At 39.5% G+C, this 27,096-nt stretch overlaps 1 protein-coding gene across 1 annotated transcript in view; it reads left to right on the top strand.

Annotated features, from left to right (window-relative positions):
* TIAM2 (TIAM Rac1 associated GEF 2) overlaps nucleotides 1–27,096 on the top strand; it is a 178,487-nt gene that overhangs the window by 111,496 nt on the left and 39,895 nt on the right. The window contains exons 8-15 of the mRNA XM_054062017.1: nucleotides 542–727; nucleotides 1,959–2,105; nucleotides 6,030–6,092; nucleotides 10,974–11,141; nucleotides 13,827–13,932; nucleotides 14,398–14,475; nucleotides 15,395–15,487; nucleotides 16,550–16,810. Of these exons, the coding sequence (XP_053917992.1) occupies nucleotides 542–727; nucleotides 1,959–2,105; nucleotides 6,030–6,092; nucleotides 10,974–11,141; nucleotides 13,827–13,932; nucleotides 14,398–14,475; nucleotides 15,395–15,487; nucleotides 16,550–16,810 (1,102 nt within the window). The remainder of the gene's footprint in view (nucleotides 1–541; nucleotides 728–1,958; nucleotides 2,106–6,029; nucleotides 6,093–10,973; nucleotides 11,142–13,826; nucleotides 13,933–14,397; nucleotides 14,476–15,394; nucleotides 15,488–16,549; nucleotides 16,811–27,096) is intronic.

Raw genomic sequence — 27,096 nt, 5'->3', positions numbered from 1 at the left:
ATTAGTCAAAGAATCACACATGGTTGTGTTGCAAATATTGTCTCCTCTTTACAGATAGAGAGGCCATAGGGTGATAGTAAAGAATGAGCAGAACCTACTTTGCTTTGTGCAGTGCATTATAGCGTAGCTATGCTGCTTTGCTTTCAGTCAGACAATTATACGATCTAAGCTCATAAAAATGAAGGAGACAAAGCTAATCTCCAAAAAGGAGAGAGAAGTGAGGCAAAACACAAACCTTTATGAACCACAGGGTTGTGTTTTTATGTAACTGTTTTTGTGGCTATCAAACTACCCGAGGTTCAGGGTATGTTCATCTTGACAGTATGCATTTAAGACCACCAGCTTTGTTTTATTTCAAGCCATCTTTTGGGTTGATGTAACACAATATGACTGAATCTGTTTTGGCAGGGAATAACTAATCTAATCCATATACTACCAGATGAAAGTAATTTACTATGGGTTTGGGTAAGAGCTCAGATTTTCAGTGTAGCCCACAAAGGCATTTTTCCGCTTTTAATTGTCCCTTTTTCTATCTAAACAGATCCAGCAATGGGAACAGAACCTGGAAAAATTTAACATGGACCTTTTCCGAATGCGATGTTACCTAGCTAGTTTGCAGGGTGGGGAGCTCCCAAACCCAAAGAGCCTTTTGGCTGCTGCCAGTCGTCCTTCAAAACTGACACTGGGGCGGCTCGGCATTCTCTCCGTCTCATCCTTCCATGCACTGGTAAGTCCAAAAGCAGTTTTTGCAGATGTGTTACACAAAGCCATTGTTAATATTGTGCTTAGATGTGGAATTGTGCTGGGATAGTACATGGCTGCACCCACGTGTGTTGCTCAGAAAGCCCTGTTCCACTTCTCACACTTTCTGCCGGTTACTTGACTGCAAGTAGTTTTTCTTCTACAAGAGACAGACTTTGAAACCATGAGGATATATCCATGACATTTTGGCCCCTGAAGACTCCAGAATGTGACCTATATCTAAAATAGAAACAAACCAAAATATTCTTCAGTTGTAAATGAAATTGTGGATGAAATTTTGTCATCATGATTCTACCTCCACTGCGTTAACAGTTTAATGTATATAGGAGCTAAGCCACTTAGGGTGAAAGCAGCTTAGCAATGGAATTTCCAAAAGTGGTTCAAGTTTCTCTGGGCTGAGCTGAATTTTTTTGGAGGTCTCAAATGACTCCATTTTTCAGAAACAATTTGATACTCTCCTGAAGAGGAAGTGTTTTTAGAATAGGCTAAAACTAAAACCAATCCAAAATTATAAGTCACTTTTTTAAGAACTGTGATTTTAAGAATGTGTTTGCAAAGAAGAGTGAGGAAGATCCTCATCTATTGTAAGCTGTTGTTACACTATAGGCTTTAAGGGAAGTATAGCAGCAGCAGGTTCACCTCTGCTCTTTAGCTTTAGCAGGGCTGTGAGGCTGATCTTGGCAGAGAGGAGTGGACCACATTTCCTGCATGAGAAGTCAGTCTAAATAGTAGTCCTGAAAGTCGTATCAGGGAATGTTTCTCGCTGCCACTGTTTTTATCTGTGTGGTTTGTGTCATTGCTTGTTCATAACTCAATGCCATAGCACATTTATCTCTTATGTTTGGCAATTTTGAAAGTCTTTCTTCCTCTAGCAATTTAATATCTGAGTGGTTGGTTATCATTCTTCCTCAGAGCTTTTTCATTAACTTCTTTTACTGTACAGAACAATATTTTCTCAGTTCCTTCTTTCCTATGACATTCTAATTTTGCCCTTTGACAAAAAATTACACTATCACACTGCTGGAATACCAAAACAGGCATCACTGCTCAGAGTTTAAAACCTGGTCCTTGCACCTTGGTGTGTTACATTGATGTGAACTGAAGTAACTATCGTTTGATGTCTTGAGCTGAAATAACTGTCAATATTTTGCTCTTATCAAAGTGATATAGGAAGGCCTATCTCTGTGTTTAAACAGATCTGCTCCAGGGATGAAGCTGCTCTCAGGAAACGTACCTTGTCTCTATCACAAAGGGTCCGAAATAAGAAGGGTTTATTTTCTTCGCTAAAAGGACTGGACAAGTTGGCAAGAAAAGGAAAGGAAAAGAGACCTTCCATAACTCAGGTAGATCTTATTTGCTGGGCATAGCATAGAAGGGCTTGTTTCTGCTGGGGCTCATCCTGTGAGGTGCTGTTGGTGCATGGGATAGGAGATGTTTGTACATCAAACCTGTGTTCACAGTTTCAGTAGAGATGGCAGAATTGCAGTGGGAGCATCGCTTCTGAAAAGTATATATCTAATTTGAGGTTTCTCTGTAATAAGTAAGATGGATGAATGAAAGATTTTAACTCGGTGAGTTTGTTCATTATCAGCAGCACAGGACCATCAGCTTTGAATTTGTAACGAAACTTGTCTTCTGATATGTTGTAAATTGTTTGGAAGTAGGGTTTATTTGGATGTGGTCTGTATGCATCTTCCTTAACACAGTGTGTGCTGGTTTATGGCTGGGACTCTGAAGTACTATTGCAATTTAATATAGAGTAATATAAGTGAGACTTAAAGGGAAGAAGAAAGGCTGCTGCAAAGACAACCATCTGTGGTATGGTCTCTCAAACGCTTGTTACTTGGAAGTACATTTTAGCCAACAGAAGATTGCTGTCAGCCAGGAGGTCAGCTGTAAGTGCAGACAGCTGAAAAATAAAGCTGTGCCCATTTACACCAGCTGAAGGCTTGGTGCAGGTTTGATATGTCAGGGCAGGCTGGCCCTGGGGAGAGGGACTGTGCTAACACATGCCTCCATGAAGGGCTGCGTTGCTAGCTACCACATCTCATACTTTTCTCTTTGTGAAACTAATGGTCCATGCCTGCATTTAGTGTAAAATACACACTTCAGGAGCTTGTATTTTCTCAATAAAAATCCACAGTTAAATCTGGAACAAAATTTTACTTTCTTCACGGAAAAAAAAGATAAATAACAGCCAAGACAGCTCTTTGACATGAGGCAGAAGGCATAGAGGTGCACTTACACTCAGAACGTTACTATTTTCATTAGTCTTTACCATGTCTGATGTTTCTCCTGCAAAACAGTATTTTGTGCATTGTTCAGTAGGTAACTTAGTTCTTGTTGTTCCCTGGCCCTTGTATTTTTATTTCATTAGTCAAAAATCTGTGATCAACACTTGAAAACTGGCTGTTCTTGAATGTCTCGTAAGCTGCCTGTGGAATTTTTAAACAAGCGTATCTGTACGCATACTGCAATAGTCCCAGAGCTGATGCCACAGATTAATGTTGCAAAATAACACATCAGGATTTTCTGGTCTTGTGGTTTGTATTTTTAATAAGTAAATATTTATCTATTTGTCGCACTGGGATGAAGCTTCTTAAGGAGACTGCTATGTGTTTCGGCATATCGATTGAGTTCTGTTTACACGGTGAAATTGAATAAGAATAAAACTCCAGTCCATCTTGGGGAACTGAAAGAGAAATTTTCTTTGGGTCATCCTTCCCACATAATTTCCCCTGTGTTCCCCAGCAGATGAGGCTGATCTGTGAGTCCTGCACCTCTATTTATTTATTAATAAGACACCTGACGGAAGGAATTTTATGCCCCCTAGCTCCATTCCCAGCAGAGCTGATAACTCACACTTCTTAACTGGGTAATACGTCCTCCCATATGCTTTAAAGCCCATGAAGGGGATTCTGCAGAGGTCAGTGATGGGGAATCTTATTTCTGTGGCAAGGAGAGGAGGCTCCTGCTGCCCTCCCAGCACTTTTTCAAGCATAGAGGAGGGAGCCCTGGTATGTCTTCGTCCTCCTTATTCCAAACCTTGCAATCAGCAGGCCCAAAAATGGATTCATTTTCAATCACAAACCAAGGTTCTTGATTTTTTTATTTTTTTTAATTAAATATCCTACAATAAAATTAAGGAAATGTAAATGCTGAGTGTTGCATAGGGTTAACACTGGGCTATGAGTCATACTCGTAAAAGTGAGAAAGTTTTAAGGACATGGCTTGAAAACTGACCCATGATCGTAGAAGGTGGCTGAAAAGGGAGCCAAACACTTGCTCAGACTTATATGTATGCACATGATTGTATATCAAAATCAGAACAGGATGATAGAATGGTTTGGGTTGGGGGGGACTATTAAGGGTCATCTAGTTCAATCCCTCTGTAGTGAGCAGGGACATCTTCAAGCAGATCAGGTTGCTCAGAGCCTTGTCCACCCTGACCTTGAACATTTCCAGGAATGGGGCTTCTGCCGCTTCTCTGGGCAACCTGTTCCAGTGTTTCATCATCCTCATTGGAAAAAAATTCTTCCTTATATCTACTCTAAATCTACCCTCTTTTAGTTTGAAAACATTACCCTTTGTCCTGTTGCAACAGACCCTGTAAAATGTTGGTCCTCATCTTTCTTATAAGCCCTCTTTAAGTAGTGAGACTGAGAGTGAGGCTGCTTTACTTGTCATCTCTTTAGGCCACTGGAAATCTGGGTTAAGAAGAGAAGTGGAGCTCACGTCTCTGCTCATTGTGCTGCAATGTCTATGTCAAACAATAGGTTAAAAATATCTTGCTTTCTTGGCTTTTATTAAAGTTTATTTGACTGGAGCTGGTATGTTTTGATCTGCTGTACCCTAACTTCAAAATTAAATGGTGTATTCTTGAACATTGTTGTGTCAGAGAAGTTTTAAATTTTATTTTAAGTGTAATTTTGTTATATTAATGAAAAAAAGGTTCAGAGTTTCTGTGCTGGGAGGCTTTCATCAGCATTAATGAAGTGGCTCAGTCTTTTACAAATCAGTTAATAAAACTGCACTGTAGCAGATGGAGGATGTCTAGGCTCACATTATCCTCAGTTTCTTAAATGCTTATCTGCTTACTTGTGTCTAAATGATAAACTGCTTTAAGAAATCATAAACAAAAAAATACCTTTATTGCGTCTGTGGGTGAGACAAGGAAGAGGAAGTTCAGAATTGGTGCCCTTTATTTACATAGGCAGAAACTGGATTTCTTAGGAAATTTTAGGAGAGTTTATTGTTGTCTGGGATAATCCAAAAGGCTTTTGCTAGTATTAAAATAAAAAAAAAATTAAAAAGAAAAGAAAAACCTGAACAAAAGAAGCTCAGATGTAACTTTGATATTGTCCCGATTTGTTGACTACAGGAGGACTTAAAAAAATGCTATTTGTATTTGCACTTCAGGAGGATGTTGCTATTAACTGCAAATCTCAACATTGTGAATAAACTGTACAGATGTATCTGTCTGTTTATAACCCTTTGGTGATAACCCTTATCACCAAAATATCTCATTGCGATCCATAGACATTTATTGAATTTTTTATCAATTTAATTAATAAGCTGCCTAATACCTTTATGATATACTGGTTAGTAAGCCTTCAAAACGAACGAGGAACGTAAGTCTCAGTTTCTGCTTCCACCACTTGCAAAGCAGAGACAGTAGTCCTCTATTTTTATTACTTAATAGTGTGGGGTTTGGGTCTAGTGTGCCTTTAAAGCTACACTAAAAATTTCCATCCATGGTGCCAAGCTAACTACTCGGTTAGAAGAGATGAGTAACTATAGTGGAAGATGTTTTAGAAAACAGCAACAATGATTTTAAATAGTTCTTTTAAATCATCATGAGATTTGTAGCTGTACGTAACAGTATCTGAAAGGGTGAAAATATAGCTTCCAGCACAGTGCACATTTTGAAGGTAAATTACTTTTAATGTTATTGCTAAGTAGTAGGCAGGAAAAACCAAGGATGTGAGTGGTTTAATCTATGTATTTGAATGTGAGTGTGCATATAGCCTGAAAGAGAAAATTGGCTTAAATTTTCTTTATGGAATGAGATTTGTATTTCTTTAATACTCCTCCTAATCAGAATAAAGCAGTAAAAAGTACAAAGAGATCTCTGGAGTTTAGCAGTTGTGTGTATATTTGTTAATCTAGTTTTCAATTTTATTCTTTTGAAGAGTTTGCCTAATGTGTGTAAAAAGAAAGGATTTTATTTATTTAACTTATTTATTTATCTTCAATATTTTTAATAGATTTTTGATTCAACTGGAGGACAGGGATTTGCTGGTGTTCAGAATTCAGCCAACTCTGCTGAGGTATGATATGCCTGTCCTCATTCTGCGTCATCTTGTTTTTAAATTCCTGAATGTGTATGATGTAAACTAAGTGTATGATGACACTGGTTCAGAAACGCCACAGAGGTTCATAAAATGCAGTTAGTGTTAGATGATGGGATTACGTTTCTGCTAATGAAACAACTACCATGCATGTGCAGAAACTTACATTAGCCTTTAAAAAAAACAAACAAAATCAGCAAAACTAAAAAAATCTCTAGAAGCTTCTTCACAGCACTAATCCCTATAGTGTCTACAGTATTTGAGAGAGATTTGGAACCATGGTAGTTTGAAAGCATCCTTCACGGTATGGTGAAATCTAAGGTGTATTTTTCCCCTTTGCCTGTTTCAATAGAACCTATGTATTTTGAGTATGAAGTCTAATTATAGTGTGTGGAGTATACCAGCAGATAAGTAAGAGTTAATATATAGCTGGAGATTGCCCAAGTAAAGGAAGAGAAAGCGGCATCCCCTCAACAGTGTTACCCAGTAAAGAGCTGTGGTTGATATTCTCTGGATTTCTTTCTTTCTCTGCAGTTTAGAACTTGAAAGAAGACTTAAATAACTACAATACTGTTCCCTTTCAGCTGTTTGTGTACTGGGCATTAGACAAAAAGTCTGCATTTAAAATGAAATATTGGTCTTGAAAATTATTAACTATAATGAAGAGCTGTAATGAATCTCATGAGAAAGGTTTGGACGAAAAAGTTCGTCTTTTCTTATAGGCTTTTATGTTGTTGTTTGGTATCATTGTGTGCTACATGGTTTATTTTCTCATCAAATGCATTCATTTAATGGCTAGGTAAGAAGGAAATGTATAGTTATGCAGAAGTTGTACCACTGAGAGAGGTATCTCCCACTGACAGCAGTGGGATCTGCTGTCAATCTTACAATGCTGTTTGGGCTCATGGAAGTATCTTCATGTTTTGTCTGTTCTTTGAAGAAGTGTATTGAAACACTGGAATTCCATTAGTTACTTGACCACTTGCTTGTTGTTTACTGGGGTGGAAAAGTATTTAAACCGAATCACTCTTCTCTTTTCAAAATAAACTATATTATGAGTCTCTGGAGCGTGTCCAGAGAAGAGCAACGAAGCTGGTGAGGGAGCTGGAGAACAAGTCTTACGAGGAACGGCTGAGAGAGCTGGGGTTGCTTAGCCTGGAGAAGAGGAGGCTGAGGGGAGACCTTATTGCTCTCTACAACTACCTGAAAGGAGGTTATGGAAAGGAGGGAGCTGGCCTCTTCTCCCAAGTGACAGGGGGAATGCAGAACTTTCTGCTGCAGAACTTTCTGTTCTGTCTCCCAAGTGGCAAGGGGGAATGGCCTCAAGCTCCGCCAGGGGAGGTACAGGCTTGACATCAGGAAAAAAATTTTCACAGAAAAGGTCATTGGGCACTGGCAGAGGCTGCCCAGGGAGGTGGTTGAGTCACCTTCCCTGGAGGTGTTTAGGGGACGGGTGGATGAGGTGCTGAGGGGCATGGTTTAGGGAGTGTTAGGAATGGTTGGACTCGATGATCCAATGGGTCCCTTCCAACCTAGTGATTCTATTATTCTGTGAGGGATTCCTGGTGAAATGATTTCCTGTAGAGAACCTTTACAAATTCTTCCAGATTGTGCCATTGGGTGTGATGTGAGATGGCATCCATTTTTCATCTCGGAGAGAGCAAACACAATTTGTTCCTTTTTGATCCTGTTAGAAGAGGCAATATCTCTTGGGTGCTCCCCTCCGAGGTTTCTCCCAAAGGACTGTGACACCAGCCCCTCAGTTTAGTGCCAACCCCCTGGGGGTTGGGGGGTTGACGGTGCTGCCTTTTACAACGAGGTCTGCTATGGGTCTCCTGTCCTCTGGCATAGCAACAGTGTTTGCTCTTCCTGAACCCTGATGAGGAAACAGAGGAAGGTTTTGAAGGTGCCAGGGAGCAGACAGGATGAAGTCCTCTCTCTTTGGTGCCATATTTTGAAAGGAGTGAGGTCTGGCTTCTTGATCCAGCTCTAGATAAAACCAGCCTTCTCCAAATTCAGGCAGGAGCTCACAGCCCCACCACCCAGGTAGAGGGAACCCGTGGGACAGCAATCTTGCTACAGGTTTTGTACCAGGCTTTTACAAAATTTAGCAGGGTTGTATTTCAAGACCTGAACACCCCACCTCCCACACCTTACTCCCCCATTTAGGTGCTGAAGCAGAGTTCTGGAGCTCAACCTTACTTCTAGAAAAAACATTATTATTATTATTATTATCTGAACTGTATTTCTAAAACCTTTTTTTTTTTTAATGGGAATTAATTCTATTGTGGGCATTTTTAAGATCCTGATATTTTGATGAATCATACAACAGCTCAGAAATGATTCATCATAACTCTGGAAACCGTTACTTTGGCGTCAAGCCGGTTTCACTAGGTGATTTCAAATGAAAAACAAAACCAGCATCAGAACTGCTTCTACCTGAGGAGTGCAGTGAATGACAAATAGTGAAGTCTGCCAGGAAGGCTGTGTTTTCCCTGAAGAGGATGATAAAACCAGAGGCAAATAGTGGAAGGAAATTATGAAGTAACCTACTGGTCCTGCAGCAGCCCTGTGGCACAACGTGTGACAGTCTGCAAATCCTGGCACCTATTTCTGGAAAATTGGATGGGTTGTTATAACTTTATGTGGCGATGAATGAATGAACTATTGTAGAATTAGTCACTGCAGGCATAACAGGAAAAAAAAAAATCTCTTTTCATGTCAGATTTTCTGAAATGGAAAACGTGGATGAAGCAACAGTACCTTGACTGCAGTCATGTTTAATAACAGAGGCGAGTTTATCTCAAGGCGTATGCTTGGGCACCAGTGTACATGGCAAGGAAACAGAAGTATCTCACACTGGCTGCAGAACTTTCTGTTCTGTCTTAAAAGCTTCCAGAAAAAATGTGTCCTTAAATCTATCTCTCATTACCCTAATCCTCTATTTTGGAGGTTGGTTTTTTTTTCCATCTCTGCCGATAGTGAGATTTATTTCAGTTGCACAGATCTGAAGAACTACTGTTGCGGTGCAATAAACCTTTGTGATAGTTACAAACCTTTGAGCTGCTGGGAGCATCTCTCTAGCAGAGGCAACATAGCTTCTGTTTTCCCTGGGGGAATCCACCAGAGAATTCAGTCTGACTAATTCCTGCTCAATTTGTGCAGCCTGCCTGCCTTGCCCTATCTGCTTTCTGTTATTTACACTGTGGAAGGAGATTAGTGTTTATTCCCAGGCACTTGATTTAGTGCTTTCTGAGAGGACCACGGTTGTACAGGAATTGTCTTCTTCAACACCACCGATGTTACGAGCAGACTGGAACCACAGACACCGAGGTGAAACTTTACCTGGTGTAGATTTCATCGTGCCATTAATTGCAGTAGCATAACAGGATTCCTGTTATGTATAGTAGTTGCCAGATTTTAGTAGGATTTCCTTGGACTTGGGTTAATTGAAGTTTCATTTTCGACTGCTTGAAAGAGGCAGTTGAGCAATAGATACATGATTCGTGAATGCCATTAGCTCATTAATATTATTCCACTGAAACCAGCGCTACTCTGGCATCAGATTATTGCTGTGCCATACTCTGGGTTGGCAGCAATCTGAATTTCTGCATTGTTCGGTAATTACCTGGATAGGATTGCTTACTACATTGTTTTCACAGCCACAGTTTTTATTTGGAAAAATGAAATAATATTGATCTGTCTGTTGCTACTGGTAGATTGTTGTCAATAACTTTGCTGCCTGCAGCAATGGAAGCAGTGCCTGTACATTGATTTTGTGCAGCTTTTAATTGCAGCACACCCCTGGGCTTGTGTCCCTGCAGAGCCAGGAAGAAGAATTGCATAATCAAGAGTCTTTATATAGGCAGCAAACACCCCAAACCAAAACAAAGAAACAATAATACAAGGACAAAGCATTGCAGAGGTAGACACTTCTGAGCAAAGCACAAGATAATTTAAGAGATGTCTTAGGTGGCAGTTCTGCCTCTTTATGGGCTTATTGTCCCTTTCCATTGGCTGTGAGGGGAATTGAGAGACCCTATCAGTGTAAACTTAAATGCTGTGATTTGAGTATTTAAGTGATGGGCTGAACATGCAGACTCGAATATATAGGTGAAACTGCAAATTCTGAACAGCTGTGTGTTTTTCTTCTCCTTGTGTGCCTTCCTTTGAAATGTGTAGCCTGAAGTGCAGTACGAGAGAAAATGTGAAAATTAAAGGTGAGAAAGCAACAAGGAATTTATTAAGGGTGGATGTTGTTATTTGATCAAGCTGAGTGGCTTTGGAACGAGGGTTAATGTGAAACAGTATGGTAAACAGGCAAATACCCTATGCTACCTGTGAAACAATGTGTTCTTGAACTGCAAATAGAATAGGAACACTTTATTCCTGCTTTAGTTCTTTATTATGTTATGGCAAGCCTTGCTCCATGGTGCTCTCTGCTGGAAGTTTACTATATTATCATTTTCTGTCAAAATTGCAGCAATTCTGTTGTTTTTTTTTTTTTTTTAATTTGTTAATTAAGTAAAATTGTAGTAGTCAGTTCTTCTTAAGATTTTTTTCCCACTGCAATATAATGTCAAGTAGCTACATATTTTTACTTTGAGTTAAATCAACAGTTAATATGAGCTAGAGGCATAAAAGCCCGTAGTGGGAATGCAGAGGAAATGCAATCCATTCTCAAATCAAATCTTTGACAGTGAATGAAAGCAGGTAACTGAACCTTGTCCCTGTCTTGCCGTGGGAGAATACACAGTACTTTGTCTAAATATCTGTCTTCTGTAAACTGCCAGTGTAATTGTTTTCTTGTTTTGTTTTTCAAACATTCACATATGTTGTATGCTTTTCCCTTGTTTCCAGCAGCAGGTTGATGACTTTTTGAATGTCTACTGCTCACTGCCAGAGAGCATCCAGAAGGAGAGTGCTTGGGAAACACAGACATATGTTCACTTTTGTGATGGCCAAGGAGTGGCACTGACCCTCAAGCCAGAGCACAGGGTGGAAGATGTTTTGTCTTTAGCATGCAAGGTACTCAGTTTTCATGTACAATCGCACCTTGTTAATAGCTGTGGAAAAGGAATATAATATATCAGAGAATCTCTAAATAGTGAGAGCACAATACCAGCATCTCTCTGGTATTAGGGCATATTGCTCTGTTTCCTTTAGTTGTGTTATTTATGTGGTGTAGCCAACGTAACAGGATTATGAAAGGGTTTTCAAGAAGACTTGTTTGAAACAATGCATAGTGAATACTCAGAGAGCAGTGACAGTTTGCTAGGTAGTCATCTGCTAAGAAATCTCAGCATGTGTCCACTCTATGTTGCTATTGCAGTGAACCCAGCTGTTCTGTGCAAATTAATCACAGAGGAGTAATGGGGACTGGTTAAGTTAATGCCAGGAGATTGAGGCATTTAAGGCTGCTGTGACAAAGGCTATAATACATGTTTGCTTCTTAAAGGACTCTTCTAAGCTTTTAATTAAATACCAGCTCTACTTGAGTATTTCAAAGAGTGCATTTCCGTCTGAAAATGCCATCAATTCAAGAGGGATTGCTATAGATCTTAGGACAGAAAACTGAGTCACAGTTTGAAGGTAAAGTAGAAATACCAATTTTAACTACAAACAAAAGACCAGCACCTCTAGAACATCACAACACGCCTAGCCCCTTTGTCTCCACTTGTGTCAGTGCTTGAATTTAGCTCTAAGTTCATGATTCAAATAATTTAAATTATGCAAACAGGCTTTTTGGAAAAACTAACTTTTTACTCACAAGTTTTTATTTCTGACAGTTGGTAAATATAGTTTTACTTCACAAGTAAAGTTGAAGAACAGGAGCCCTGCTCTGTACTACTGTATCTTTTGACATAGGTTAGCATGAACTTTCAGGTGATCTCAGTCAGCTAGCTTGAAGTTAATGAATTTTGAGGCTTCTGGTGGAGGAAAGGACCCAATTTAATGTTTTTTTCCACCTGGTAATCTTGTAAACAGAGACATGAAAAATAAATTATACAAGTTTTTTAAAATGTGCGGGTAACTATGTTTTTTAAATAAAAATAAGCACACTGCTTTAGTCGAGTCACAACGTGTTTCCATGGCATCACTGAGAAGAAATTATCTTCTCATTGCTTTTGCTGGTGGAAACAGAATCTTGGCGAGAAACAGCTTATTGCCTGGCTTTACTTTTTAAAATCTCACTTTACTGGGCTTTTGCTGGTGGAAACAGAATCTTGGAGAGAAACAGCTTATTGCCTGGCTCTACTTTTTAAAATCTCACTTTACTGGGCTAAAGGGATTGTCGAAGACATTGTTTGACCACCAGATGGCACAGGAGAGCTGAAACATTTGGAAGTAGAGTAACATGCAAGACCCCGGAAAGAGAAAATAAAATTTATAAATATAAAATAAAGTTGAAAAGGAAATTCCTTACCACTCTTACTCCATCATTCCAAAATACTTGTAACTTTAAACCTGGCTTTTTGATTTTTCAATGTTTGTATTGCATGAATATTTAAATTAATTTTATTATTTTTCTTAAACATTTTTCTGTTTCATTTTCCTTTCTATTCTGTGTGTCAAGCTTTTCATAAGCATTCTGTAATGCTGAATACTTTCTTCTCATCTCTCCTGGTTCTTTTCCTTCTTACATTTTCATTCTGCTTTGGTGAGCGTAAGGAATCTTTCTTCTTAACAGAACATATTTGAATGTCATGTGTATAAGGATAAAGTTCAAAGGATTGTTGTATTTTTTCACTTTGTTAATGCTTTATGGGGTTTATACCTTTCTCATTTCTGTTTTCCATCTGAGGCTCTTGAATAGCTTTTTTTGGGTATAGTAAAAATACACATTTGAATGCAATTGTTCAAGGTATAGAACACATGCAACTCGTAATAGTTACATATAATAAACTGTTACGGTAATTATTAGTTACTCAGTAGATTTAGGTTTTGTAAGCTGCAGAGATGTGTTAAAGAGGTTAAGTAACCCTAAGGGATGCAGTCGTTCCTCCTGTTTTAGAAATGTTGCTCTATTAATATGCTAAAATGAACTGTTTTGTGCAGTGGTCTCACCAGCATTCTGATTTTCAGAGAGACTCCCATCAGAGTTGGACATTTTCAGGCTAATATCCTTTGGGAATATTCCTATTTCCTTTTGACTTCCTGTTGAGACAGGATTTTAGTTTTGAGCTCACGTGGTGAAAAAAAAATAGGCAAAACTCTCTGATCATAAATGAAACCCAGCAGTAAAAATAAAACCCAATAAAGGCAGACCCTTAGGGAACTTGCTTCCCATCCCATCCCCTCTCCTAACATGCATATACATTTTCTACATCAGAAGAAAAAGTTGCTGAGCAGAACTGAGTCATTAAAAGTAGTCACAGAAAAAGATGGTTGTGAGTGTAAGTTCAAAAGAACAGAAACAGTTACGATATCTTTGGAAACGTACAGCAGTGCTCGGTTAATCTAATAGCCAAGACATAATATTTATGAAAGGATTTGGGAGGATTGTAAGGGAAAATGGAAATTGCACTTGAACCATATCTTCTAAGCAATGCAGCTAGTTTTGTTTATACCACAAAAATAGTTAGAAAATGACTTGTTGAGGATTGCTTTTGCATAATTCCTAAAGAGCTTTTTGTGCGTGTGTGTCACTTCGGCTTCCGGGATTCTAGAAATAAATAACAAATTCCAAACCTCATTCTCTTTACTCCTTAGATGAAACAGCTGGAGCCAAGACATTATGGCCTACAACTCAGAAGACTGGTTGATGAAAATACTGAGTATTGTGCTCCTGAACCATATGAATACATAGTAGACCAGGAAAGTGTGACTCCTTTTAAAGTTCTGTGACGTCTGTGGCCACAGTTGAATTATCACCTAAGAATATGTGTGAATTAGATATAAAATAAGGTTTTAAAGCTCTTCCTGCATTACATTCTGCCATTCTTATTCACACAGTCTGTGCCTGTGCAGGCATTTGGGTGGCTAGGCACTACAAACGCTCCTTCAAGAACTGTTTGAAGATTTAAGTGGAGTTTCTGTTGCAAAAGCAAAGCGTTGGTCTCTACTCCAGGCTGAGTTCTCTGTCTTTAACTTACTCTGCATTTAGTCCCGCTGATACTAGTGATGGTTGCACAGTAACACAGTTCTTTGTGTAAACACAGCAAATTCTGATTCTTTATTGAGGCAAAGAATATTGTACTTATTTCCCATGCTGGACCCTTATGCTTTGATGTTTGCAACTTCATAATTTATGACTTCTGTTATTTTTTTTTTGTCCAACAGGTGTATGATGAAATAGAAATTTGTCCCTTAAATGTTTATCATGTTCACCTTACGAAGACTGAAAACATAAGTGATTTTGGTGAGTTTAACCAAAACAGCTCTCGGGGAATTTTTCATTCTTCTTATTACTTACTTTCTTTCTTCAGGGGTTTTCTGTCTCTCAGAGAGGGTAGAGCCATCCTTGATAGCTCTGAATCTGAATCTGCAAAGGACTCGAGGCATTATAACAAAGACCCAAACTGGTTGTCTTACTAGCAAGTACTTTTCTTATGTTTCCATTGGAGCACTTTCTAGTTCTCCTGCACTGGCAAAATAATTCAAGTGTTGAATTATCAGAAAACAAATGTCCTTTGCCAGGATTAATGCAATTGGTCCCAGTCAGACCATGGTCAAAGTCTGCCCTTTTCTTTTTTGGTAGTGTGATTGTCTGTATCAACAGAGTATCCTTTTATACAAATTTTGACAGGCTTTTTATCCGTGGGAGGTGGTTTTGCCTTGGAACAATTATATACCTTGCAGAGATAACTTTGTAAGGTAGCTCTGTGCTGTTGTTCAGCTGCAAGTCTGTCAGTATGAATTATTCCATTCTGGGCTGTCTCACTCACTGGTCTGTATGGATTTGCTGCTTTATTGTTTGCATTTCCGTTTTTTTGATCTGTTTAAGACATTTCTATGTCTGATGGACACATTGCAGAACTCCTACCGTAATCATGAGCTGTGCTATTAAAATGTCATGTGGGGCTGAGATAGAAAGTATTTTTTTGAAATGTAATTTCTATTTCTTATAGCACAGCATAACATTTCCTAGAAATCAAGAAGTCCTATTTAACAGGCCTTACAGTGACCTAGAAACAGTGTGATAATTTCTCAGTGTTCCATGGATGGTGTTCTCATGTGAAGTATCCTCCCTCTGATTGTGTAGAGTGTACTAAATGCACAAAATAAAAAGGGAAATGTTTCCAAGAAAGTTTATTTGATTTAAACCTCTTTTACTTCAGGTTTTGCTGTCACGGCACAAGTAGTTGAAGATCAGCATCTCACTCGTATATTTGTAAGTGATGTTCTCCCAGATGGACTGGCATACAAGGAAGGTATTGTATTATATTTATGTTCAATACTGTACTTCATTATCTTCTTGAAGACCTAAAACATGAAGGAGCTTTAGTACTGCTGTCTAAAATGGTTTTTGGCTTTTAGTATTCATAGTAAATAATCTTCTTTCCTGAAAACCATGGAAAGTAAGAGATATTAGGAGAGATAAGGTACACAGAGCAACTAACATATTCTTTCAATATAGCGAGTAGAGTTCTTGTTCACCTTTGGAGACAAAGTCTTTGTTCAGCCATCTAGACAAATGCTTTTGTAGGGAGAAAGAGTTCACCTCACACTGGGGAACCTCATGGGCTTGGTGAGTCTCCAAGAGCTATAACTTCCACTTTTGGTGGCAATGAAAAGTAGCTTCTCTCCCCAAAATGGTTTTCTGCCTATGTATCTGTGAGTACATTCTCTACTGTGCTGCTCAGAAATCATGCTTCTCTTCATCGGCACAGTAGGATCACATCAGTTCTGCTCTGTAAAAAAACAGAAAGACAAACACAGAAAAACACAGACATTGTGTTTCATTTGCTACCTGAGGGTAGTGACAACTTGGTTGTTGCTGACCTTGAAAGACAGTGGTTGCTACTGTTTAGATTTATACAGAAGCTGATAAAGACTGCATCTGCTGTCGTTTCAGCTATGCATGAATGATTTGCTCTGTGTGACCGGTGCCTCGTTCTCCCAGATAATGAAATATGTGTCATGGTGATGTAAACTGTTGCTATCTTAGTCATGAGAAGCGCCTCTATTTTAATCTTCTTGAAAGTTGTGCTGCCCTCACCAAATCCTGTAGCATCTTTAGAAAGAAACAACCTCATTGCTGTACTATGTGTAGCACCTGTCAAAGTAAGCGTAGGATTGATCTTTTACAGCATAAATAAAGCTCCCATCAGTTCTCATGGGCTTGTGGTAAGATTAGACTATTTGAATTAAAACCACAAAAAGAAAAGGTGAAACAGCATAAGGCTTGGTTTGTGACTCTTTACATTTTACATTTTATATTCCCTCCTTTATTTATTTATGGATTTTTTTTCTTTCCTTTCACATGTTCCCAGGGCTTCGAGTAGGCAATGAAATCTTAAGCATAAATGGAGAGTCTGTGTCCAATCTTGACCTCAGGCAGATGGAGTTACTGTTTTTGGGGAGAAGCGTAATGCTGTCTCTGAGAATGAACCATTACGGGACTCAGCAACCCTTATGTGCATCCTGGTCAGATGGTGACATTTCCAGGGACCCAAAGAGTTTGTTGCCACCTCCAAACCAGTCACAGCTCCTGGAAGAGTTTCTAGATAACTTAAAAAAGAACACAGCAAACGGTAAGAAAGAGACAATAATTTAATTACTTTCACGTCACTTCTAATATCACTGTTTTTTAAACGCCTCTTCTAATATCACTGTTTTTTAAAACTCAGTTATGGTTAAAATTCTGTGCTTGCCTCAGGGAGAAACCCAAGTACAAATTGCTTTAAGTTCCGTTTATGCTCCATATCTGTCTGTTATTTTATTATTTTGAAAAAGTACAAATTGAACAGAGTAAGATCATTTCTGCAAGGAAATTATATTCTTTTAATCTGTTTGGCTGCACCATCCAGTGCTATCAAGCACTCTCTTAAATGTTCTGTGCCATCTTGTATATGTCTAGTACATCCATTTCCCAGGCATCAGTGGTTAAAATGATGTGATGGCTTTCAGAGACTGAAGTATTGTTCTGTGTTTCCCATGCCTTACATGTGGTGAAGTATTACGTACATTAAGGGTTCCTTAAATGCAATAATCATCATCACCTCGGAAAGATGTCATTTGTCCTTGAGAGGGAACAGAGCTATTATTGTGTTCCCATTGGATACAGCCATCACTGTGTAGAAGAAAGGCAATGAAAGCAACTTTCCTAGGTGCTGTTTTGCTGCTACCTGCTCATACTTATTACTTAATTTAATTCCACTGTATTAAGCCTCAAATGGAGGAAATATCCTAATGGTGGTGTGCTGGGGCAGGATTTTGATAGATTCCCGTATGAGGAGTGCCAGGAAGGGAAGGTGCAGCAAGCCTGAGGTAGGGACCGCTCCTCGATGACACCATGGCATTCCAGCTCTGAGGAAGGTGCCAGTGCTCACTGCTGGGTTATGTTTTCAGCTGGAAATAAGAGGTGACATGTGGAGGGGCAGTGCCATGCTGGTTGGTGGAGAGCCTTGGTCATCCTTCCCTTTCATTGGCTGATCTTACGTGAGACCAGAAGTACATCTTGAGATGCTAGAATACTTGTAAATACCTGTCTGAAATAAAAACTATATGAGCATTTGCTCCACTTCCTTCCCCAGCCTTTACTGTTTTTCAAACAAGATAGAAACAAATTTAACTCTAGTTTCGTAAGACGTGCAGTTTCCTCACTGCACCTCTAGGGGATGCTAGTAAAATTCTGCAGGAAAGCTAGCCAGGGTGCAGTGCTGTGTGAGGAGAGCTGCAAGAGGTACAAAAAGAAATGATATTTTTTTTATATATAATTAGGGTGGCAACTGTTTTCTGATTAGACTTGTTTTCATAATTAAAAATGGGAGAAGAAAAAGTCACATAGGAGAAGTTGTTGGAATGGGTGTAATTATAAAGCAATTTTATTTGGTCATCTTTTGACATTAAAAGAAATTTGAATACAAGATTTGTATACAAGTAAGTATACTGTATACAGTAAGTGGCATCTTTTGCAGGGGCCTTAGTTCAATTTAAAATGCCTTTAAATTGGCTAGTGGCACATAAAAGTTAGTGTCATAAACCAAAAATTATGATAGAGCTAATTAGTTACATATTTGTACCAGGGTTATCATTCAGCTTGTTGGGTTGATATCATAGGCCAGCGTTACCTGGACCATTCAGTATAATAAATGTAAGTGTCCGTTCACTAGACTCCTTTTTCCTCTGGGGTAGATTTGCAACCTGTGCAAATATTACATTATAATAGGAAATTACTGAAGTATGTATTATACTCTAAACACTTGTGCATAAAAGGACGTAGTATGTTTGCGTTTCTGCTGAAGAGCAGCTAAGAAAGATTTATTTTGTTCTGAAAGAGAACAAGTAGTTCTAAATTAAGCTTTGTGAGAAGGTCTTTCATGTTTATCACATTCAGTGCTTAGTGTCTGATCACCTGACCAGGTTCAAATGGAAACAGAAGACAATTGTATTACTTTGAATTAATAGATAATCTGAAAGATTTAACTGTTCCGTGTCCTGTTACTCACTCAGGAATTGAATAAGATTTTTAGGTAGGGAGATAAAGTGTTTAATGAATCTGAACAGGGATTTGCAGGCCAGTGACTCTTAAAGTCATGCCCAGTGTTTAATACTCTTCTGTCTCTTTTGGTAGAGTTGAGTGAGGCGCACTTAAAATCATAGTTTTCAAAAATAATTCCTGACATTTGCTTGTCGATGTTAAGCCTTTACTTCCAAGGCAGTGCTTTTGAGAGTCAGTTAGTGCCAGTGGAGTGGGACATCTTTCAAAAATCAAGCACAATTTGGCTCCAGGTACATACCTGGAGTTAAAAATCTTTCTGCTGTCACCTCTCTGTTTTTTAAAATTAATTAATGCTGTATATCCTTCTATAATACTATGGGGATTAATGAGCTAAGTCACGTGGTAGTACCCCACCTGGTGTTTGGTGACAACCGTCAGGTCAAAGTGAAACAGAATTTACTTTAAATCAGTGGCTTCGTATACCTTGGGTGGTAGTAGATTGTCCACATTTATTTACAGATTTGTAACTCTTTGGCATAATTCTCATGAGTGCCTTTTCCCTACATATTCTGCTACATTAAAGATACCAAATTATACCTTGTGGCAAACTTTGGCAGCCTTTACTGTACAGAAGGGCAGTGATTGACTTTCTCCAATGCCACTAACTCTGCCACTCCTAAAAATCATTCCCAGGGAATTTTCTGTGAGAGTGATTAATTTTCTTCAAGAAGTTGTTATACCCTTCTTAGGTGTATTTTGGACCTGCCATGGTTGTATCATTTGATCTCCCACGTGGCAATGCTATGTGCTTGCTGCTTAGCCGCTTGGCTAGTAAGAAGCTTATCCTGGAAAAGAAATGCGATGAAATACTTCTAAAAAATGCACTCATAAATGTGGAAAACCAAATAACAGAGCAACTAAATTTGCTCCAAGCTCCAGTGCTAAGGAAATTAAATATTTGTGTAGAATTAAAAAATGAGGGAATTGGACTGGAATTCTTACAACTGTGGAGGAAAAAGATGCCTCATTTTAAGATGGCATGGATATTTGAGGAATAAACAACAGAGAAGGCACATGAACTCAAAACTGTATATTTAGGGCAACTCCATGTGGGTTAGTGGTATAGCTATAGAGTGCTGAGGCAGGAGGTAGAAATATTAGTAGGTGTGAAAACCTATTGTGAGTTGCTGTCAGAATTGGGCAATTTTTTTTCTTCAGTAAGTGGGCTTCTGCCAAAAAGGCTGTCATTTCTGGTTAGCTGACATTGTTGAAGTCAACCCAAATTTGTAAATAGATCTCTCTGAATAAAAGAAAAATAGAAAAATTTGGGGGTTGACACTTTGGATATGCTTTAACAAGTTTCCATGAAGTAATGCTTTCTACTTGGGAGGATTAGAGAGCTAAATGTGAAAGAAACAATTAAAAAATAATAATAATTAAAAAAAAAAAAAAGATGTACCTACTGTTCCTTTGCTGCCTGTTGTACTGCTCATCTCTGGGGTAGGGTACTTACCTTCTGTGCAGGGTTATCTGGTTTCCTATCTGGCCCATTTTTCTAGAGCAGTGAAGAAGGCTTGAGTGCTGCTGACAAGGGGGAGGCTTGCCGCTCCTCCTCCTCCCCTGCACTGCCTTACAGTCCTATAGCACTTGTTCTCCACGCCTGTGCTGGCAACAGCACTTGCTGGGGCTGGTGATGAAGCTAATTAAGGAGAAAACTGTTTTCCCCTACCCTGCTGCAAACTCAGTGAGTTGAACCAGTGGCTGCAGAGGTCTGACAAGGGCCAGAGCCAGGTAAGCAGGAGGAGGAGGAGGAGCGGGGAGCAGGCAGATGCCAGGGTAGAGTTGATTGCAAGGAGAGCTACTGTCAGAGGTGATAAGCTCTCTTTCAGCAAACTTTCCCACAGAGCACCTCTCTAGTCATTATGGAGCATGGATTTTGCCCTCTGCTTTCACACCTCTTGTGCTGATCCCAAGTCAGCAGCGTAGCATGGGACATGCTGCTTTGAGCCATAATTTCACATTGTGTAAAGCATTGCTGGAGTCGGAAAGAGAGTCAGGCTTCGGGCTGTTTGTCAAGTAGCTGGGATGTGTGTTGTAGAGGAGCAACGACATTTCATAGAATCATAGAATCACTAGGTTGGAAAAGACCTCTAGGATCATCGAGTCCAACCATTCCTATCAACCACTAAACCATGTCCCTGAGCTCGTGGTATACTAAACATTGAGATATTTTTGCAAAATGTAACTGCTTCAGGAGGGGGATTGGTGGTTTGAACCGTCACATAGGAAGCAGCTCTTCCGTTTCTGATTTTAATCTTAAGTGAGCATGGACAGAAGCAAAGCACATCAGTTGGCTACTAGTTTAATTCTTTTTAAATAGATGGTTGTAGTAATTGGTTTGGATTCAATTCCAAAGTACTTTCTGTTTCAAATAAGCTGTGCTAGCTGCTTTAGGTGCCTCTGTAAAGCATAACTGCAACTCATAGTTTCTCAAGAAAACTTTACTTCATTCGGCTTCTTCAGATACCACCAAGTTGAGGGAGGAAAAGGGAGATAGATGTCAGCTGTGTAACCAGCTGGCTCTATGTGTGTCGCTGCACATGTCTTTCCTGATGGCACTCCCTGCATCCTCTTCCAGCTCCAACCCAGCTTGAATATCAAAAAGATCTGTGTGTCCCTTCTAAGAAAAGAAAGAAAGTCATGAGGATGTGAAGCCAAGATGGTCTGTAGCCTCCAGCACCTGGGGGCTGTGCCTGGAGCACTGGCTCAGACCACTCCACTTGTTGCTGTATGCCCATATATTTTTGAAGGATTTTGTAAGCGTCTTTTGATGTAACATTCAAAGCATTTCGTAAACAAAAGTAAAACTAAAACTTAACTGAGAAACATTTCTAAAGTAACTTCTACTTTCAGTGTGTTCCAAGTCAGCTCCTCTTTTTTTTTGCTTTTTCGATATTTAAATTCTCTTTATCATGATGTAGGGCACAGCCCATATTGCCTGTGTATATGAGGAATCAAAGAAAAAGAAACAAACCTCTTTTGAGCACAGAACAGGTAAATATTTTTACCTTTTTGTCTTCGACAACCATGGTAGGTTGGCTCCCACTCCAGCCATTTTTGTGCCATTAACACAAGTGTCTGTCCTGTGCTCTTGTGCATCACTGGGAAAGGACTAGGTCTGGCTTGTGACGTTAACTGGGACTATAGCGGTGTAGAGGTTAATTCAAAGAAAGCGTTTCTCTCTTCAGAACCTGGAGCCGTGGGAGCACTCATTGTCTACTGCGTGTTTTGCAATACAGAGTGTTTCCCAGGTTTAATGAGCTCTTGCTGGCACTTGACAGACTGTCCTGTTGACTTCCTGTTAGATGTGTATGCTGCAAATTAAAAGGTTGTGCTATAAAACGGGACACCTTAAATGCTCTTCATTGTGCTTTTTGACTGAAAGAGTGGTCTGTTCTGCTTTGCTAAATGCTTTGCTGCTATGATTTGGCTCACTGACTTTGTAGGGATTAAGTTGTTTATTCCTGGTGTAAACTCCATGTAACCCTGTGGAGCTGCACCTTCTGGCTCAGTGACAATACACGAGCATAAATCATGACATTGCCCATCCTACTGAATCATGTAGAGTGACAGTACAGACAGCAAGGATGTTTATTAGTGATGATTAAATTTAGATACATCCACATATTGACCGGTGCCTTAGGCATAATTTAAAACACATCAAACAGCAGATGTTCTGTATTTCACGGAGGTGAGGTAAGGTACATCAAGTAATTACAAAAACTGTCTAAGCTAGCCACAAATTCCTGCTAAACTATTAAGTAACTTCTTTTTTTCCCCCCTTTTTCCTTTCTGTTTTCATTACTTTTGTGGCTATGAATCTGAGAGGGAAGAGAAAATGTACCACTACAGTGATACACTTGGTACCTGGGCAGGGCCAGCTCCATTTGCTTTCCAGCTCTCCTAAAGCGCAAATGATATCTGAGAGTGGCCAAAGTCATCCTGTGTAGCAGCAGAACCAGGACAGGAGCCACTGACGGCACCCCTGCACATCCAGTAGTCCCAGCCCAGAAGACCTATGGGCAGCAGCAGGCTGCAGCCTGTGCTGACACTTGTAGAGGGTGGTAGCCACCCAACATGGGCTCTGCTGTGTCTTCATTGTCTGCACTGCAGCCACACATACCCAATTGTTGAACTGGAATAGAAGGGTAATGCACCTAGCTGTGATTAACACTGGCTTCCAGTGAGACTCTATCTAAGAAGGCATATGCACTTCAAGAGTGAATGTGTTGAGGTAACAATTTGAGAAGCCAGTCTGAAGTGTTAAGCTTAAAAGGGAAAAGCTTGAACAGGTGTCTGACTGGCAGATGCTTGGACAGAGGAAGTTTAGAAAGTTCAGTAAATCCATATCATAGATGTGCAGAGGCGCATAAGGCATTGGTACAGAAGTGCAGGCATCTGTTTCCTATTATAATGTTAATTTGTATCTCCTATTGATTACTGAATTAGCAAATGAGTCAAATTGCTTTGCTTTATGATGAACAGTTAACCAACAAAGGAATTCCCAAAGCATGTAATAGACTCTGCTGCGACTTCAAAATGGATATTTCTGCAGATATTTAGAAAAAAAAAAAGAAAAGCAGCCTAAATAAAAATAAAGCAGCCTAAAAGAAAAAATTAAAGCAGCCTACAGAGAGTCACACTTGCAGAAGTAGGTGGCCAACTGCAGCTAAGCCACTGTTCAGCATGCAGCACGAGGTATCTTAAGCAAACTGTATGCTACAAGACTATTTGTGTGAACATACTGGCTTTACCTAAACATGAAAATGTGCAGTGTTTAAAGGAGCAGCTTCACCTTCCACACTGAAGGATGAGAACAAAAGAGAGAGATTTGGTCTGCTTGAGCATTTCAGACCCTGGCCAGAAGTATGAATCACAGAATCACAGAATCACAAGGTTGGAAAGGACCCATTGGATCATCGAGTCCAACCATTCCTAACACTCCCTAAACCATGTCCCTCAGCACTTCATCCACCCGTTCCTTAAACACCTCCAGGGAAGGCGACTCGACCACCTCCCTGGGCAGCCTGTTCCAGTCCCTAATGACTCTTACTGTGAAGAATTTTTTTCTGATATCCAACCTGAACCTCCCCTGACGGAGCTTCAGGCCATTCCCTCTAGTCCTGTCCCCTGTCACTTGGGAAGAGGCCAGCTCCCTCCTCTCCACAACCTCCTTTCAGGTAGTTGTAGAGAGTAATAGTTACTCTTTGTCTAGGCACTATCAGATCTGCAAAAAGAAGTCTGGTTGCATTGTCCTTCGGGAAGCATTTAGAGCATCTTCTGGCGTTCTGTGGTTTGCTCCTTGAATCCAAAGCATATGGATGAGAGAGACCATGAAGGGAACCTTATTGTCTGGCCTGTAATTGTGTGTTTTGTATGGCAACAGCTAGTCTTGTCAGTGACAGGCATCTATTAATTCTGTGTTTAAGAACCCTATCCAGGAAGGAAGACTGATGTTATGATAGCTATATGCCGATTTTCTTTCTAGGTTCTTTCAACATCTTGAAAGAATTCATTAATTAAGTTTCTAGCTATGCTAAAGAGTCAGTTGTTATAGCCATGAAGCTAAGCCGAGAATGTACCTTCCAGCCAGTCCCAAAACATGTTACAAAATGCCTCGGACAACAAGGAATGATAAAAGCCAAAATATTTTGCAGAGGTTAAAAAGTTTCTGAGCTATTAAAATCCAGTGCATTTTATTTGTGTTTCTCTAGCATGGTTAGTTTTAGTTTTCTAGAAACTGAAGTTACTCGTATTAGTAGACTTAAGTCATGTTATTTTAGCAATGAGAATTTGGGCTAGTTGGTATCTAAAGTTAGGTCAGAGGCTTTCAGAAGAACTTGAGAATTTCTTAAGCAAAAAGAGGAAGGAGTTTCAAGTTGGTAATAAAGTTGGTATTTCACTATCCTTTTAACGGTTAATTAAAGCAGCATGAAAGCTGTTAACAACTGTACAGTTAATAACCTCAGTTACTGCCAGCAAATTGTTTTGAATTTACTCCAGCACTGGAGTGCGAGTGCTTAAGTAGCAATACTTGCCTGAGAGTACCAGCTGTGGGGGAAAAAAGCTGAACTGGCACTGTACAATAGTTAAAAACTTACATAAGTTCCAGTTAAAATTACTGAAGTGAGCTAACATGAGCACTCTTATAATTCTGTAAGACTTCTTGGATATTAATAAGAATGTGCATTTAGGGTCCATGATTTACCCAGATTTATAGAGAACCCCAATGCAGATGAAAGATGAACCAAATTGCTTTAGCTTTCAGCTTGAAGTGATGGAGGATGTGATGTGTTTCAATGGATATTTCTCATCTGCGTCTGCAACCTTACCTGCCTTCTCTTAGATCTGTTTCCCTAGTGCAGAAGCTACCTGGAGACAGCTTTTGGTCTAGAAATGAAATGTGGCTGTAAAAACTCCTTGTGAATAAGATCAGTCTGTAGCGGCCATCTTTCGTATGCCAAGGCTTGTACTGGTAGGACATAAGAGTGCACCAAAACTATTTATTTCCTTGTTTGTTTATTTGTTGCTGTGACCTGCAGAGGAAATAGATCGACAGCTAGAGATAAAGTAGGACCTCTCGGTGTATTTTTTCCTAGGTGGAAATTAGCTCTCCACATTTCACTTGAGATGGACCATTCTTGTGTTATGGGTTCTAAATTTTTCTCAACAGACTTATCACTTAATTATCACCCTTCTCTGGACAAAGAGGATTTAGAGGTAATAAAAGTCCTTCTTAAGGAGCTGCATGCCCCCAAACTCTTACTGATGTCTCCAGACCTAGGCCTTCATGAGGGAAATCACGGAGCAACTCCAGTATCCCCTTGTATCACAACTCTTTTAAACCTTTGTACCTAGATTTATCCACACACCTCATCTTCTAGACCCTCTTCACTTTTTTAAGGAGTTTCTCCAGTGCAAATGGCTGTTGAGAGACAGTTAATGAATCTTCCGTTACTGTTTGTCTTCTCCTCCCAGAACTCTCGCTCTTTTCCTTCCTGACCACAGTTAATATCATTTTTTTTGCAACCTAGACAGAAACGTAAATGGCTGCAGAGATTGCACGGACTCTGTCCTGGATGCCAGCCACTGAGTGCCCCTTCCATGCTGATCCCAGAGCCAAAGAACTGAAAGGTCTGATCCTCACATAAGCAAGGCGTATGATTTATTCATAACTGAACTAGAGAACTCAGAAGCCTTCATATTTCTCTGGTGACACTTGGATGCCTTCTTTAGCAGAGATTGTGAGAATGTCTCTTGAAAGCCGTTCAATAAATTCCTTTGGATCAACTGTTACTTTCTGAAAGATTCTTCTTGAAGTCTTTCAGAAAGGAAAAGAATATAGAAGGAAATGCTTAGATACTTATTTTTTAACTCTATTACTAAGGGTAAATATACTGTTGAAAACCTGAAATATATTTAGTTGTATTGAACCAAAAGAAACAAGCACATGCATGCTACCTGCCAGGCTGAACCGTTTAACTGAAGGCTTGTGTACTAGTCTCCAAGGGAGCATTTTTAGAGTTCACCACAATGATATTTCTCTGCTCCAGGCAGTGCTGGAATGCTTCATGTACCACTCCTTGTTTTTCAGTAATCTGAAGGCATTAAGACCACCAAGGCTTTATACCTTTCTGAGAGCTGGCTCAGGCTGTGGTATTCTTAGCACCAGGGATTTTGGAAACATTTGTTATCTTCTCTTGGAAGCTTGCTTTTCTCTTGATAGTAACACTGGCTAGAAGAACATGGGAACTGCAAGCTTATCATAATTAACTGATCAGTTTGGAGAAATCACACATAACAATGAAAAATGGAGCTTTCCGTACACCTGGCTTAACTTTATTACCCAAATGTAATATCTCATTTCCATCTAAACCATGCAGCTGTGTTATGGAAACTGTATCAGGGAGAGAAAGAATATCTTATGTGCTGAAGTTTGGCTGTGTTGTGTTTTATTGGCAGTTTCTAGAGCATATGGGAATTAATGAAAATATTAAATATGTTCTTTCCTAGTGGGATAGACTAGGAATATAATTCTGTATAATTATGGATCCTATTTTTTTTAAGCTAAAATTCATATTAGCATTCTCAGATATAAGTTGATGCCACTTTAATGCTGTTTTGCAACCCCTATCTGATATCACTGGACAAGACCAGTGTTTAAAAATGCTCTCAATTACACTGATCTGAGATCAGTGTATCTGTCTTTTACAGATTAGACCAAACCCGTCAAAATTGCTTGAAGCTCTGTGTATGTGTTACCATATCTGAAGTGTCTTAGTACTGCATATTAAAAACTGCAGCAGAGAGGATGGG

Source organism: Cuculus canorus, chromosome 3 (assembly GCF_017976375.1).
Source record: "Cuculus canorus isolate bCucCan1 chromosome 3, bCucCan1.pri, whole genome shotgun sequence".
NCBI lineage: Eukaryota > Metazoa > Chordata > Aves > Cuculiformes > Cuculidae > Cuculus > Cuculus canorus.
This window is presented reverse-complemented; position numbering and strand designations above follow the sequence as displayed.